We start from the raw sequence: 17,035 nt of genomic DNA, 5'->3' as shown, positions 1-17,035 counted from the left end.
GCTCAGAATCTCTTGTGAGGTTGTAGTCAAGGTGTTGGCCGTGGCCACTGTTATCTCAATGCTCTACCAGGGCTGAGAATCTGCTTCCAAGCTCGGTCATGAGGCTGTTGGCAGGCTTTTTAGTTTCTGGCTGGCTATTGGTCAGAGGCTTCAGTTTTTCACCACACGAATCTCTCCAGAGAACTTTTCATATCATGAAAGCTTGTTTTCCTGGAAGCAAGAGATTCAGGAAAAAGAAATCAGACAAGAAAAAAAAAAAAAAAAAGAGTACTGAGAAGCTGTCTAGTTTATAACTAATCTTAGTTTAAACTACGTTAACTAAAAGTTAGTTTACAACTAATCTTAGATGTGACATACCACCACTTCTGACACCTGCTGTTGGTCACACAGACTAATTGAGGCACCATGTGGGAGGGGACTTCACAATGGTGTGAATACCAGGGAGCAGGGGTCATTGAGAGCCATCTTTGAGGCTGATGACCATTCTGCCCATCTTCCCAAAGTAAGACAGAAAGCACAGACCTGCAAATAATAAAGTAATATCCTAAAGAAAAGTCTGAGAAAGTAATTTTTTAAATTAATTAATTAATTTTAATTGGAGGCTAATTACTTTACAATATTGTGTTGGTTTTTGCCATACATTAACATGAATCAGCCAGGGGTGTCTGAGGGGTTGTTAACAAACATTTAGTTCACTCAAAGCAGTGGGTGGCCCTATGGATACAGGCAGAAGTAAACCTAGAGTTTACAGGGACTAACTGGCAGAAAAGAAAAATCAAGCCATGTGGTCCTGGGAGAAAAGAAGAGGGAGAAGCCAAGAAAGAGAGCTGGAATCAGGACTCCAGGACAAGGTGGACAATCTTCTAGTCCAGATAGAGGTTCATTCTCAACAGCCTATGTCTGTTGTCCTGGGTCTGGACAACACCCCCACAGAAAATGGGAGACCAAAAGAAAGAAGCGGGAGAAATAGAAGGCAGAAAAACTAATGACCAATTTCTGGATTCACAGTTAGACATTCTTTCTCTGGCTTAAATTCATCAGAACCTGTTTCGAGCCAAATTTCATGAAGGAGCTGGGGATGGAAAAAGAAAGAGACAACTAGATAGGAAAGATGCACAAGGGAACTGTCAGAGGTTGGGGGATGGAGGCCAGAGGAGGTAGGTGGTTCCTTCAAAACCAAGTTCCAGGACTTTACAATTTAAATCTATTCCAAGATGGGATCTAATCACTGGGCAAATCAAGAGTCCTGTACTATCCACTCAAAACCATCCTTACATTCGTTACAATTATTTTGTTGAATCAATGAATTAAATCACTTCCATGAACCACCCCTCCCATCCCCGCTATAGGTGTCATAGGAACCTAGTTAGGTAATATCTTTCATTGGATTCCCTTTCTACTCCTCCCTAAAACTTCCCCACTCGCTTATCAGAATGGATCTCCTCCAGGACTAGAGAAAGTCATCAACACCTCATTTGGATAAGGTTAATAATACCAGCTCCTACCTACCCCAGGGACAGAAAGGAAATTGAACATGTGAAAGCAATCTTCGAGACAGGTGGGGTGGGGGTGGGGGGGTACATTCCAAGAATTTGTAATGACATGCACAGCCATATTTTAATTCCGAGCGGCCGGGTACGATGATCACCCCAGAACAGCTACGTTTCCAAGGCGCTCCTCAAGCCTGCAGACGCAGTTCCCCAATCACCCAGTCCACCCACACGAGCCAAGAAAATAAGTTTTCCCCGGACCTGGCGAGTAGACAAAGTAAAGCGGCTCAGTCGTGTCCGACTCTTTGCGACCCCATGGACTGTAGTCTATCGGGCTCCTCCATCCATGGGATTTTCCAGGCAAGGGTACTGCAGGGGGTTGCCATTTCCTGCTCCAGGGATCTTCCCGACCCAGGGATCGAACCCAGGTCTCCCGCATTGTAGGCAGACGCTTTTACCGCCTGAGCCACCAGGGAAGCCAATTTCCTGCCCTGAAAAGCATCCAGCGCCTGCGTCCTGCAAATCCCACGGTCCTCGAGTCCCCGGGCTTGAGCAGTCCCGCCTTCGCGCCCTGTTAGGCGCCTCCCCATCCCCTAGCTCCGTAACTCAGGCCGCTCCCGCCACCCTGAAGGACTACAGCCCCCGGTATGCCCCGCGCGGCTATCGGAGCCACGTGACCGCGCTTCTACGCCTACCTCGGTCACGTGATTCGGGGAAGATGGCCGCGCTGACGGCGGAGAACTTTGCAGCTCTCCAGAGCCTGCTGAAGGTAAATGGGAGGGCTGGGGGCAGCCAAGACGGGCCTCTGTCTCCGAGACTTTGGACAGAGCAGGAGTTGAGAATAAACCAACCCTGATTTGGAGCCACGACTCTGCCACTGCCTCTCACTGTGACCTCTGGCAGGGGGTTGCGCCTTTCCGAGCTTTTTGATGGTAGGAACGAAGTTGATATCGCTTTGACAGCATAGTGGGGAAAACAGACAAGACAATGGACTTGAAGGTGCTGTACGAAGGTGCCCTACTAAAAGTCTCTGGGGCTGGCTTTGGGGATCGGCGCATTGGGGTAGTAATCGCTAGATCCACCTTACCAGTTCCCCATGCACTTTAATTTTGAGATCTTGATTTACAGGCAGTTGCGAAAACAAACAAACAAAAACGCTATACAGAGAGATCCTATTTGCCCATTACCCAGTTTCCCGTAGTGGTAGCATTTTGCAAAGCTCTAGTATGATACCACAACGAGGATATTGACATTGATAGTCAAGATGCAGAACATTTCCCATCACCACAGGGTTTTTCGTGTTCCCCTTGTAGAGCCACACCCACTTGCCCTCAGCCTTCACTCCCTCCCTAAACTCTGGCATTCACTAATTTGTTCTTCATTTCTATAATTTTCTCATTTCAAGAATGTTCTATAAATAAAATAATACAATATACAACCTTTGGGGACTGGCTTTTTTCACTGAGCCCAGTTTTTGGAGAGTCATCCATGCCGTATGTATCAATAGTTCTTTCTTTTTTGTTCCTTAGTATTCCCTGGTATGATATCTGCAGGTTTTTTTGCTGTTACAAATAAAGCCACTGTAAACACTTGTATACAGTTTTTTTTGTATAAGCCTAAGTCTTAGTTCTCTGAAATGAATGCCTAGGAGCACATTTCTGGATCTTTTAATAGTTGCATGTTTTGGGGGTTTTGTTTTGTTTTTATGAAACTCCAAAAATCTCCAGAATGGCTATACCACTTTACATTTGCAACAGCAGTGCATGAATGATCCAGTTTCTCCGCATCCTCACCACATTTATTGGCATCACTATATTTTATTTGAGCTATTCTGATAGGCGTGTATGTCTGTCTCATTGTGGCTTGAATTTGAATTTCTCTAATGGTTAATGATTTTGGACTTCTTTTCATGTGCTTACCATCTGTATCTCTTAAGAGAAATATCTGTTTATGTCTTTTGTTCATACTCTAATTGCATTGTTTGCTTTTTACTTTGAGTTTCTTTCGAGAGTGTAGTTCTTTGTTATATTAGTGGTTTGCACATATTCTTTCCTAGTGTATACTTAGAGAGAATTGGTGGCTCACCCAGGAGAAATGTATTGTCTTCCAGTTCTGGAGGCCGGAAGTGTGAGATCAAGGTGTCAGTCAAATTGGTTCCTTCTGAGTGCTTTGAGGAATAGTTTGTTCCATGCTTCTCTCCTACTGTCTGTTGGTTTCTGATAATATTTAATGTATGTAGTGTCTGCATTCACTTTCACATGGCGTTTTCCCTGTTGGCATATCTGTTTCTAAATTTCCCTTTTAATTATGGCATCAGTCATATTGGATTAGAGTTCACCCTGTGTTCCTTGGGGCTTCCCTAGTGGCTCAGATGGTAAAGAATCTGCCTGCAAAGTAGGAGACCTGGGTTCAATCCCTGGGTTGGGAAGATCCCCTGGAGGAGGACATGGCAACCCACTCCAGTATTCTTGCCTGGAGAATTCCGTGGACAGAGGAGCCTGGTGGCCTACTGTCCATAGGTTTGCACAGAGTAGTACACCACTGAAGCAACTTACCAACTCAGCTAACCCTGAGTCTTCACTAGACAGGTCTTCACTTGTCTTCACTAGTTACATTTGCAGTATGCATGCGTGCATGCAATCCTATTTCCAAATGAGATTACATTTTGAGATCCTGGGAGTTATGACTTCAATAAGTGAATTTTAGGGGACACAGTTCAGCTTGTAACAGGAGCTTTTGCAGAACAAAGGTTTTAATTTTGATGAAGTACAGTTTTTCAAAAAAAATGTCCTTATATGAACTGTGGGTTGTTTTTTTTTAAAGAACTGTACTTTTGGTATAAATTCTCAGAACTCTTTATGAAGCCATAGCTCTCAAAATTTTTCCCTATTTTTTGCTTGTAGTTTTATATTTTCCATTTATGTATCTTTTAACATATAAGTCCGTGACAAGTTTTGCTTTAATTTTGTATAAGGTGTGTGAGATACTTTGAGGTTTCCCCCTCCCCACCTTTGGCCTATGAATATCCAGTCATTCAAGTACCATTTGTTGAAAAGTCTATTTTCTCTGTTGAATTGCTATTACAATTTTGTCAAGAATCAGTCAGGCATATTTGCATAGGTCTACTTCAGAGGTCTTTGGTTTGTTTCATTGATCTATTTGTTTATCCCTCTGAAAATACCATATATTCTTGATTATCATAACTATATAATAAGTTTTAAAATCAGGCAGATGGATTCCTCCTATTTCATTCTTTATCAAAATTACTTTAGGTATTCTAATTCTTTTGCCTTTCTGTATAAATCTATAGAATGATCTTGGATATATCTTTTAAAAAAAGAAAGTTTGCTGAGATTTTCATAGGAATTGGGTTAAATTTGTTTGTCATTTAGGAGCAAATTGACATCATCTTAATGTGTTGGATCTTCCAATCCATGATCATGATGTGTCTCCCCATTGATTGAGATCTTTGATTTTTTTTAATCTGTGCTGTGTAAGTTTCAGCATACAAGTCCTGTACATGCTTTGTTAGATTGATTCCTAAGTATTTCTTCTTTTTTTTTTGAGACGTTGCAAATGATATTATACTTTTAATTCCAGTGTCCACATGTTCATTGCTAGTGTGTCAAAATACACCTGATTTTTGTATGTGTCTCTTGGATTTGCAAACTGCTGACCTCATTTATTCTAATAATTCTTTGTACATTTCTTTGGGCTTTCTCATAGGCTGTCATGCTGTCTGCAGATACGGACAGTTTTATTTCTTCCTCTCTGATCTGCGAACCTTTTCTTTATTCCCCTTGCCTTGTTTTAGTGGCTAGAATTTTCAGCACTATGTGGAGTAACGGTAGTGAGAGCAGACAGCTTTGTCTTGTTCCCAGCTTTAGTCTTTCATCGTTAAGTATGCTGTCTCTAGGTTTTTTGGTAGATGCTCTAAATCAAGTTATGGAAGTTCCCCTTTATTCCTAAATTTGTGAGAGTTTTCATCAAGAATGGATGTTGAATTTTACCTACTGCTCTGCCTACATTGATTGATACCCTCTGATTTTCTTCTTGAGCCTGTTAATATGGTGGACTACATAGATTTTCAAATACTGAACTGACCTAGCTAGTATCCCTGGAGTAAATTCGACCTGGTTACAGTGAATAATGCTTTTTATATATTGTTAAATTCTATTTGCTAGTATTTTGTTAAGGATCTTTGTATCTCTTTTTATGAGGGATATTGGTCTATTGTTTGTTCGGTTGGTTTTGCATATATTCTCTGTCTGATTTTGGTATCAGAGTAATGCTACCTTTGTCAAATAAATTGGTAAATGTTTCCTCCTTTTCTGTTTTCTAGAAAAAGATTATATAGAATTACTTAATTCTTTCTTTAAATGTTTGTTAGAATTCTCCAGTGAAACCATCTGGGCCTGGCAATTTCTTTTCTAGGGGTTTTAAAATTACAAATTCAGTTGCCTTAATAGTTACAGGACTGTTCAAGCTTTCAATTTTATTTTGGGAGAGTTGTGGTAGTTTGTGTTTTTTTGAGAAATTGATCCATTTCATTTAAACTGTCAAATTTATGTGTGTATAGTTGTTTGTATTTAGTTATTCTCTTATTTTCTTTTGAAATCTGCGGGGTCTGTAGTGATATGCCCTACTGCCTTCCTGGTAATGGTAATTAGCGTTTCCTTTGTTTTTAACTTTGTCAGTCTTGCTAAAAGTTTGTGAAGTTTTAAAAATTAATTTATTTAATTTAGTTAATTAGTTTTAAGTTTGATATTTTCAAAGAACCAGTTTTTCCATCGATTCTGCTTTTTTCCTGTTTTCATTTTTTTGGGTGTCTGCTCTTTGTTATTTCCTTCCTTCTTCCTTTAGGTTTATTATGCTTATGTTTTTCTAAGTCCTTAAGATGAGAACTTGGGTTATTTTTTTGAGATTTTTCCCTCTTTTCTAATGTATGCATTCAGTGCTGTAAATTTCTCTCTCAGCACCATCTTGGCTGTATCCCAAAAATTTGGGTGTTGTATTTCATTTTCATTTATTCAGTTGAATAAATGAAGTAAGTTATTTCATATATTTTTAAATTTTCCCTTGAGACTGTCCGTTTAGTCTGTGGATTATTGTTTCCAAATGTTTGGACACATTTCTTTGATCTTTCTTATTGATTTCTAGTTTGATTCTATTGTGTTCGCTGACAGCACTCTCTGTATGATTTCTGTTCTTTTGAATTCATTTGGTTTGTTTTTGATTCAGAATATCATCTATCTTGGTATATGTTCAGTGAGCTTTTGAAAAGAGTGTATATTCTGTTGTTACTGGGTGGTGTTCCATAAATGTCAATTAGGTTGATTGATGGTGTTGTAGACTTCTTCTGTATCCTTGTTGAATCTGGTGTAGTTGTTGTATCAATTGTTGAAAGAGGGGTGTTAAAGAGTCCAGCTGTATTTATGGATTTGTCGATTTCTCCTTTCACTTCTCTTTTTGCTTCCCATATTTAGTAGCTCTCTTGCTGAGTGCTTACATTCAGGATGTCTTCTTGGTGGACAGAAGTTTTTATCATTATTTAATGTCCCTCTCTGTCTCTGGTAATTTTCTCTGCTGTGAAGTCTACTTTATCTGATGGTCATGTAGCCACTCTTGCTTTCCTGATTGTTTGCCTGATCTCTTTTTTCATTCTTTTACTTTTAATCTGTTTCTGTCATTATATTTGAAGGGTGTTTCTTGTAGACAGGATCATATTTAACTGATCATATTTCTTAATCTAGCAGTCCCCAACCTTTTTGGGACCAGGGACCATTTTTGTGGAAGACAGTTTTTCCACAGACTGGGTTGGGGGCTGTGGTTTTGGTATGATTCAAATACATTACATTTGTTGTGCACTTTATTTCTGTTACTATTATATCACCTCCACCTCAGATCATCAGGTATTAGATTCTGGAGGTTGGGGACCCCTGTTTTAATCCACTTAACCTTTATTTTTTGTTTCTTTAATTTTACTGCCTTTCTGTGGGTTATTTGACCAGTTGACCATTAGGGAGAATTCCATTTTGATTTATTTATAGTGCTTTAAAATGTAATTCTCTTTATAACTCTTATAGTGGTTGTTCAACTTATTACACTTATTTACATAACATCACAATCTCTGTGGCAATATCAGTATCATCATTTTACCAGGTAGAGTGAAGTAGTCCCTTATTTATGATATAGTTATCTTAAATACTTCCTCTACATGCATTTAGAGCCACATCGGACAGTGGCCTTTCTTTTTGCTCATATATCCCAGACTTTGAGTTGAAGAAGAGGGCCACCCAGATGCCCAATGGGTGAAAACAAAGAAAACTCCATCAAATACTTGCTTTCTCTTATCGAAGACCAAGAAAGGGATAGCTTACGAAGACAGAAAACTGTTAGACAGTAACTGTTTTACTCCACCAAAACACCACAGAAAAAACTGTGGCTTCCCTGCTTCCTGCTATGTCAACAAAGGCTGAGGGGGAACACAGACGCCTACCTTGGGAGGCTGTGACAAGGTGTTTCAGCGCCCCCCTCCGTTGGCGTCTAGGGAGCTGGACTTCCATCCCCACCAGCTGGTTCCACCCCCCTCCCCCATGGTATTAGTGGAAACTACATGGAGCCAGAACTTCCGCCTCTGCGCAGTAGCAGCAAGGAACCCCCACGTTAAGAGTGTCAACAGGAGCCAAGTAGGGGAGCTGGACCTTTATTTCGGTTGGTCGTCATGAAGCCGCATCCTCCCCCACCACACACACACACTCCCCGTGCTGTCTGAGCAGCGAAAGAGGAAGCCAGCTAAAATAGAAGGTTTAAACAAGATCCACAGTCTCAAGACATAATATGACCACGTCATTCCCTGGTCATGAGGTCCCTAGAAGGTCTGTCTGCTCCTCTCCCTTTTCAGCGCTGTCTTACATTTCTAGAAAGTGCCTGGGGAGTTTAGCTGTGTTTAGCAGGAAAAATAAGAAAAAGTACATCTGCCTCATCTTCCCAGAAATGGAAGTGTCCTGTGCCCCTCTTAGGCCTTACACCTTGACCGAGACTGTATTAAGTTCTTAAGAAATGTATTTTCACAGTCTGAGTTTGTTTCTTGTTTTGACTTTTTCCATCTGTGAATTAATTTATAGGCCTCCTCGAAAGATGTTGTCAGACAGCTGTGCCAAGAGAGCTTTTCCAGTTCAGCCCTTGGCTCCAAGAATCTCTTGGATGTTACGTGTTCCAGCTTGTCCGTGACCCAGGAGGAGGCAGAACAAGTAAGTGTGGTCAGAAATGACCTCTGGCTACTGGCTTCTCAGCCCATCAGTCTCTTTGTTGACGTCCCAGCCACTGCCACGTCCAAGGGAATTTTTCCCCTGAATTGTCTGTTGACGTTATAGCAACTTAAAATAGATGATTTTTTTTTTAAATGTTAGGGATCTTGGTGGGAACCTGCTGTGTATCACAGGGAGCTCAGCTTTGTGCTCTGTGGGGGCCTAGAGACACCCCTGTAGGATGAGAGGGCGAGAGGGAGACCCAAGAGGGAGGGGATATATGTATACTTAAGGCTGATACACTTTGGTGGTGGTTTAGTTGCTGAGTCCTGTCTGTCTCCTGTGACCCTATGGACTGTAGTCCTCCAGGCTCCTCTGTCCATGGGGATTCTCTAGGCAAGAATACTGGAGTGGGTTGCCATTTCCTTCTCCTGATACACTTTGTTGTGCAACAGAATCTAATACAGTATTGTAAAGCAACTATGCCCCCCACCTCCCAAAAAAAGCTGTTGTCATTGAACCATCACATTGTTGTTATAAATGAGGCATGGATGGGAAGACTATACCCAAAATCAGAGCTTTTGACCATTTTCTTTTCAGATTTGTTACCTAGACAGTGTGCACGAAAGCCACACTTGTGCTTTTCTGAGCTGAGCAACCTCCCGTGGTGTCTAAGAAAGCCCTAAGGCAGAGAAAATTACCTCCGGAGCATCTTGTTAGGTTCAGCTAAGCAGTGTGATTCTCACAAGACGAGGACAGGCCACACTTGGCTATACATTCACTTGGAATGACACGGGGTGGAACCTGGACGTCCCAGCAGGGCAGCACCAAGCTCTCCTTCCACAGGGGGCTTTGCACAGCCAGCCTGGAGCTCTTGGCTCTCCTCGCCCTCCCTGGTGACAGCTGGGGGTAAGGAGGTGCATTCCAGCCCCTGTGGATGAAAAGCCCAAACTCCCCTGGAGCCAGAGCCAGTGCAGTAAGCACAGCTTCAGCGCTGGCAAGGACCATGCGGCCACACTCAGGGAAGCCCGCGCCGTGGGCCCTGGTGTCTCCGCAGGCCTGGGCCAGCGTCTGGGGACCAGGGCAGCATTGCCTAGTGACACCGCTGACTTGCCGCTTCTCTCACGTTACCAGGGGAACAGGCTGGAAAGTTAGCTTAAGGTCAGAGTCCGTGCACCAGGAAAAAAACGGGTGTCATTAACCCTTTGCCCACTGGCAGAGAGACTTTCTGGCAGGTTGATAGCATCCTTGGTTGGGCAGCTGCATGTCTTCTAAGCAGCAGGTGAACTTGGAGGCGGGCCGAGGCACGTGGGCATCAGCAGTCGGGTCCCCGGGGCCTCTGGACTCCTGAGACCCAGCGTGAGTGACGGGAGCGGGCGGCAGGCCCTCTTCCCAGCAGCGGATGGCGCCCTGCCCCCCGTCCCAGTGCCCCTCACCGCCCAGGCTCCCCGTCTGCCCCGCAGCTGCTCCAAGCCCTGCACCGTCTCACCAGGCTGGCCGTGTTCCGCGACCTCTCCTCCGCCGAGGCAATTCTGGCACTCTTTCCTGAAAATTTCCACCAGAACCTCAAAAACCTGCTGACAAAAATCATCCTGGAACACGTGTAAGTGCTCATTTCCTGAGAGTTTCTTATAATGCTGGTATTTTTTAATTTCTCTTCTAGATAAAGTATGCTCATTCTTGAAAGGCAGGCACAGGTAAGCAAAAAAGAAGAAAATCATTAATTCCACCACCCAGAGGGTTAGCAGTGTTCATTCCCTAACAGAAAACCTTTTTCGAGGGATGTACTTTTTCCATTTGCACAGAGAGAGAGGGATTTTTGTTTTGCTTTTGTGTTTAACACAGTGGGGTTGTGCCTTTTTATAACTTGCTTGTTTTCAGTTCACAGTATTAATGTGAATGATATTCCAGGGTGATAAATATTTATCTTCAGCATTATTTTTAATGGCTAACTGTATTTCATTATATGAAGAAATTATGTATAATTTAGTTAATGGATACCTTAGTGTCAGACATTTAGGCTGTTGGCAGTTTTCACTTCAGTGAACAGTTTATTGGGGACCCTTTGCCCACATTGTGCTTAACTATTTCCTTGCTGGTAGATGGTGATATTGGAGCTTGGCTTTTTATTATCAAGTTAGCCATTGGGAAGATTGCACCATTTCTCCATCAGTAGGACATGGGTGTACTACTCTGGCCACACCATCACCTGCACTGGGGGAATTTTTTTTTTTTACTTCCAAGTTTCACAAATGGCAAATGGTACGTCATTTCAATTTGCATATCTCTGGTATTGGGTTTCCCAGGTGGCACTGGTGGTGAAGAACACACCTGCCAATTCAGGAAGCATAAGAGACCCGAGTTTGATCCCTGGGTCAGGAAGATCCCCTGGAGGAGGGCATGGCAACCCACTCTAGCATTCTCGCCTGGAGAATCCAATGGGCAGAGGAGCCTGGCGAGTTACAGTCCAAAGGGTCGCAAAGAGTTGGGCGTGACTGAAGTGCCTTAGCATGCTTGCATGAATCTTTGGTACTAGTGATGTCAAATATCTTTTTCATGTTATTGGTCATTTTTATTTCTTTTGTGAATTATCTGTACATTTTCTAGCTTGGAAAATCCTTTTCAGTACATATAATTTAAGCAGAACTGATTAACTACTGGTTAGCAGCAGGCTTGAACAGACCTCTATTCTGTTGATAATCACAACGGATAACGCTTACTTACCGAGGGTTTTGTTGCTTATTTAGAAACCTCTGGGTAACCACATCTTACTGTGACCCTGCACCTCACTGTGGCATGGTTGGCTGTAGCATTAGGTCTGTTCGGGTGTGTTTTATGTAAGGCGCCAACATTGTGTAGCAGATGCCCAGTGACAAAGGGTAAGCTGACCTTCTCTGTTGCGTCTCTGAGAACACTAGTACAGTGTGATTACAGTGCTTTTAGCCTTCTCTTGTTTTTCCTAAGCCGTGAAAACCGAGCACCTATGGCCTCTACATCACTCGATTCTGTAAAACAAACAGCTGCTCCTTGGAGGGGGGCATTCCTCTGGTCCTCTTCTGTCAGGAGGGGATTGTAGGTATGAAGATCACAGAAGGAGCGGAGGCCCAGGCTCACGGGCCTCATTATCGGAAGACTCAGTTGTCATCCCTTCTCCATTCTGTTTTCCTCATCTTTCCCCAAACAGATCTACCTGGAGAGCTGAAGCCCAAGCGAATCAGAGTGAGTACCAAGGAGCCTGCCTCTTCCCCCACCCCCATCCTCCGCAGCCCCAGCCCTAAATCTGCTGGAGTTCTTAACTAAAACCAAAGTGAATTAACCCAATCCCAAACCCAACAGTGTTTGTTCTGCATTCCTTTTTAATTCTACTTTTTAATATGGTTTCTGATTATAAACTTAATAGAGGCATGTTGTTAAAAAAAAAAACAAGAAAACCCAGTGTTCAAAGCAGAAAGTACTTATAATAACTATGTTTCCATTAGAAAACAAATTAACCATAATTGAAATTATTGTGAAAGAGTGAGTAAAACTGGGTGCTTGGTAAATGGTCACTAAACTCGGTCATAGTGCTGCAGAACTCGGCCTGCATTAGCTCATTTAGTCCTCCCAGCAAGCCTGTAAGCGGGGTGGGCCTCGTCCCCATTTTACAGGTGAGCAAACAGAGGCTCAGCGATCAAACAGGAATATTGAAGCCAAACCAGTGCGTCTCTCAAACAAAAGCTCTTTCCGCTGTTGGCAAAGCTGCACATTTCCTGAGACTCAGGCCTCGGCCTCATCTCCTCCCCACGTCACTCATTCCTCATTCTCTCCTGACATCTGGAGGGCTGGGTGTTCAGGCCGCAGCCTGGAGGTGCTGTCCGCCAGGAGTCCACACTATAATAAGCGCGGGGCCACAAGCAGTGGTCAGGAAGGCCCAGGGCTTGCTGTGGGCTCTTGGGCCCCATCTCCCCGTCCCCCTCGGAGGCTTGCTGTGTGGACTAAGCGCCTTACACGTGTGCAGCCCCTAGAGCTGCCCGTCGTAAAGGCTCGGTCACTTGCTGGTGCGAGGGCTGAGCTGAGCTGTATCCCTGCAGTCTCTCTGCCGCGCCTGGTGGACCTGGACTGGAGGGTGGACATCAAAACCTCCTCAGACAGCATCAGCCGCATGGCCGTCCCCACCTGTCTGCTCCAGATGAAGGTATGGCCACCGTCATGCTCACTGGAAGGCCGGGGGGCGGGGGCACGCAGGGTCTTGGTGTCCCACAGACCAGCGGAAATGCCAATCTCCAAAATCATAGGATCTCTGTGTGTGTGTTTAGTCGCTCAGTCGTGTCCGACTCTTTGCAACCCTTTGGACAGTAGCCCGCCAGGCTCGTTTGTCCATGGAGTTTTACCAGGCAAGAATACTGAAGTGGGTAGCCATTCCCTTCTCCAGGGGATCTTCCTGATCCAGGGATCAAACTTGTGTCTCCTGCATTGTAGGCAGTTCTTCACCTGCTGAGCCAGCAGGGAAGCCCCTAACCCCATAAATTAAAAAACTGTAGCACCCCTAAAGAGCAGAGTATTTATTTAGAAAGTATATGTGAATTAGCATAGTACAGTCATAAAACCTATACCAAAAGTAGAAATATTTTTAAAAATAAAACAGACATGAAATACAAATTTTAAAAATAATTTGCTGATACCTAAAGGTTACCTTTGACACTTACAGGAAGGTTTGGCTTTAACAATAGGAGCATGCACTCAAATTCCAAATTGTCTTCTTGATAAGCTTGGTATACTTTACTGAATTCTTGTCTAAACTAAGGGGGCTGTCGCTGTTTATACCACGCTGAACAGGGGCTCCTATTAGAAGTTGGAGAAGTGTCAATTCTTCATTTTACTGTTCATATGCTGTGGCCTCATTGGTGGTGTCTTCACAGTTATTTTCAGGAATCTTTTTAAGTCACATACCTGTTTTTAGGGTTTGTTTAGGTAAAACCTGGGCTTCCCTGGTGGCTCAGATGATAAAGAATCTGCCTGCAATGCAGGAGACCCGGGTTCAATCGCTGGGTCGGGAAGATCCCCTGGAGAAGGAACTGGCAACCCGCTCCAGTATTTTTGCCTGGAAAATCCCATGGACGGAGGAGCCATGGACTACAGTCCATGGGGTCACAAAGAGTTGGACACGACTGAGCGACTAACAGTTTGAGGGTTGTTTTTTTTTTTTTTTTCAGTTTTTGGTTAAAACTAGATAAGGTAATGCTGTATTTAGTTAACTACCAGACAGCCAGAAACTCAACACCGGTGAGAAAATGAAAACAAAGGGTGCCTCTAACAACTTAAGTTTTTAACTCTTAGTGTAAGACTTACTTAAAAAAAAAGATACAACTTTAAAAAAAGATGCAAACACATATAACTAGAGGTTGTAATAGTCTTCCTGCATCCTGGCGGATTCTTCCATACCCGTAGAGCCCCGGCCTGAAGTGCCAGCATGAACCCAGGCCGTGTTTCTCACTCGAATGCTGAGTTGGGGGTGGGAGGGTGAGGGAGCCTGCTCCGACTCCTGTTGGGAGCCCCTGAGACGGCTCCCGCCCTGTCCCCATTTGCTGGGTGACCCCAGGACTGGGCCTCGTGACTCTGACACCAGAGTCACACGTACACCTGTGACACCCTCGTGACACCAGAACCAGGTAAGGCCTGCGGGTTGAAGTGAGGCAGCCTTGACTCTGGGGAAATGTTCTCTTCTCAGATCCGGGAAGATCCCAGTCTGTGTGGGGACAGGCCCTCCGTGTCGGCCGTCACCGTGGAGCTGAGTAAGGAGACGCTGGACACGATGCTAGACGGGCTGGGCCGCATCCGGGACCAGCTGTCCGCCGTGGCCAGCAAGTGAGGCGGCCGGAGGGCCCCGGCGCCCTGCCCGCCGCCCCTAGCACGTGGCGCCCCCGCAGTGCCCACCGCAGGGGTCGGGGCCGGCACGAAAGGGGGCTGGCATCCAGAAGGCGCGGCTGGGTCGGGAGGAAACAGCCGGGCCCCCACGCTCTTCTCCTCACTCGTCTTCCTCTTCCTCTTTCTGAAGTTGGTGGGCAGAAGCCACTGTCCCCACAAGGCTCCTGGGGGGGCTTCACGGCCGCTGTGGGGACAGGGAGGGAGCGTTTGCTTGGCCAGCGGCCTCTGCCAGAGAGTGGGCGATTCAGGCCCAGGTTGTGGTGCTCGTCTTAGCAAGGCCCTGTCCGGCTGCACTCTGCTGAGCTCGCTTCTGCTCCGGAGCACGTGCGGGGAGCCAGGTGATGGTCCCTGCAGGATCCCTGTCCTCCTGAGTCCAGAGCCTCCCCCAGCCCTTCATCCCTGCTGGACTGCCTTTCAGCATAGAAAGTGGGAATTCATTCCCTTCTTCATGGAGCCAGTGCCCCTTCCTTGATGTAATGGGACCACTCAGGGTGAAGAAGTGGGAGTGATTGGAAATAAACACCAGTTCTAAAAACTTTGTGATCCCAGTGGCTTTTGTGGCTTGTCCTTGGCTTGAGTCGTTGCCTTGGACCAGTGCTGCCTCTCATTCGTAAAGATGATCCTGACGTCGTCCTTCCCGGCTAATCCCATGACCATGGTGTGACCTAAAACCCATCCTGTGAACTGGCCCGACTTCCACATAGCCGTCTGTCGCATAGAGCAAAAGCACGGTTGACATCAGCATGTGCTTCTCACAAGAGCTGTTGATGAATGCACTCCTCGGTGGTCCAGTAGCTAAGACTCCACGCTGCCAGTGCAGGGGGCCTGGGTTCGATCCCTGGTCAGGGAACTAGATCCCACGTGCTGCAACTAAGACCCATTCCAGCCAAATAAATAATAGTTTAAAAAGTGCTCCTCAAGGAGTTTAACCAGATGGAATTGTCCCTGTCCCATGCCGACACGTCCGAGGGGCTCGGCGTAAGAGGTGCCCTTCCTTATCCAGATCACTCAGTACCAAGAGCCTGCAGTCTGCTCTGAGTGCTTCGTTTTGGCAGCTTCTTGGGTGATGTGTGTGGATGGCGGATGGGAGGGTGGATGGAGGAGGTGGGGCCTCAGGTTAAGAGGATTCGCTTGAGCTCAATTCTTGCCCACCCTGAGTTTTTACTTTCATTTTTTAAATTGGAATAATAATTGCATCTGCTTTGTAGAACTTTTGTGCAGATTAAGTGGGATAACTACCTAAAAAGCACTTAGCACTGTTAGGACAAATAGGAACGGCCAGATACTGTTAGCTTTGGGATGGAAAGTAGCTCTCTCTGCTCATTGTTTAATCTCCTGTAACGGGGTTCATATGACTGTGAGTGTTACTGTCCTCCCTTTATTGACGACGAAGTCAGCTCATCCAGGTAAAGTCACTTGCTAATAAGTTGCCTCGTCAGATCTTGGGCCCAAGTCTCTCTACCCCACAGGACTCTGCAAGGGACTTGGAGTTCTGTGACTTTAGCTCCATTTGAAAAAATATTGGAACTGAAGTAGAGATAAGAAATCTTACTTCTGCCCCCGCCAATGAAACACTAGGCAAGTCAAGAAAAAGAATCCCCAGACTTCTCTCTGCCATCCCCTGGAAGCTGAGCTACCTTCTGTTAAAAATGGCAGTTCTTGACCCATTAGGGGCTATGTCCATTGAGAATCTAGTGAAAACCCTGAATCCTCTCTGTAGGAAATGAACACTCAATTTTTTTATATTCAAGGCCAAGCGTTCATGGACCCTGGGGGCCAGCCCACTGTCTCCAGGTTGAGAGCCCCTGGTTTCGGCCTCAGGTAGAGGTCAGCCTTGTCGTGACTTCATCCCCTTCTTTTTTCCTTCCACTCCCTGTGACCCATGGACAGAGACCTCCAAATAATCTGTTTGCTGGGCTTCCGGTGGGGTTCCATAAGAAACACTTGAAGCAGGAAGCCCAGCAGAGGTGTCTGGACAACTGGACATTCCTTTAGCCAGATCCACCTGAACAAAACTGGGTGCATGACAATGAGAGCATTCAAGAAATAACATTGAGGGACTTCCCTGGAGGTCCAGTGGCTAAGTCTCTGCACTTCCAATCCAGGGGATGTGGGTTTGATCCCCGATCAAGGATCTAAGATCCCACATGCCATGTGGTGCAGGCAAAAATGGTAAGTGTTTGCCCCCCTGAAGTCAGTGGAGCGTGGTTCCTTGAGAATCCAGGCATTTACTGAGGAAGAGTCAGTTCAGAGACAGCCAGGGCTGAGTTAGAACTCCAATCTGGGTCTTCAGCTCAAAGGTCTGTGCTCTTTCTTGCCTTGATTTTGGAAAAAGAAAACCTGGGTTCTTTACAGATAGTGAAACTTTACCCTTAATCTGACGACATTCAG

At 45.0% G+C, this 17,035-nt stretch overlaps 1 protein-coding gene across 1 annotated transcript; it reads left to right on the top strand.

Annotated features, from left to right (window-relative positions):
• Positions 1 to 2,191: 2,191 nt before the first annotated feature.
• COMMD9 (COMM domain containing 9) lies at positions 2,192 to 15,180 on the top strand. The gene is made up of 6 exons (XM_061152064.1): positions 2,192 to 2,259; positions 8,618 to 8,743; positions 10,204 to 10,343; positions 11,925 to 11,959; positions 12,811 to 12,914; positions 14,448 to 15,180. Exons 1-6 carry the CDS (start codon positions 2,209 to 2,211, stop codon positions 14,586 to 14,588), a joined length of 597 nt encoding a protein of 198 aa, XP_061008047.1. The 5' UTR covers positions 2,192 to 2,208; the 3' UTR covers positions 14,589 to 15,180.
• The last annotated feature ends 1,855 nt before the right edge of the window (positions 15,181 to 17,035 follow it).

Source organism: Dama dama, chromosome 1 (assembly GCF_033118175.1).
Source record: "Dama dama isolate Ldn47 chromosome 1, ASM3311817v1, whole genome shotgun sequence".
In the NCBI taxonomy this organism is placed as follows: domain Eukaryota; kingdom Metazoa; phylum Chordata; class Mammalia; order Artiodactyla; family Cervidae; genus Dama; species Dama dama.
Note: the sequence above shows the minus strand (reverse complement) of the source record. Positions and strands in the feature narration are given on the sequence as shown.

What these genes read in the sequence shown, in the direction of transcription:
- COMMD9 (XM_061152064.1), top strand. Translation starts at nt 2,209, where the DNA reads ATGGCCGCGCTGACGGCGGAGAACTTTGCAGCTCTCCAGAGCCTGCTG. An exon ending in AAAATCATCCTGGAACACGT is followed by an intron (nt 10,344 to 11,924) that starts GTAAGTGCTCAT and finishes TTCCCCAAACAG; the next exon opens with ATCTACCTGGAGAGCTGAAG. An exon ending in CCTGTCTGCTCCAGATGAAG is followed by an intron (nt 12,915 to 14,447) that starts GTATGGCCACCG and finishes TTCTCTTCTCAG; the next exon opens with ATCCGGGAAGATCCCAGTCT.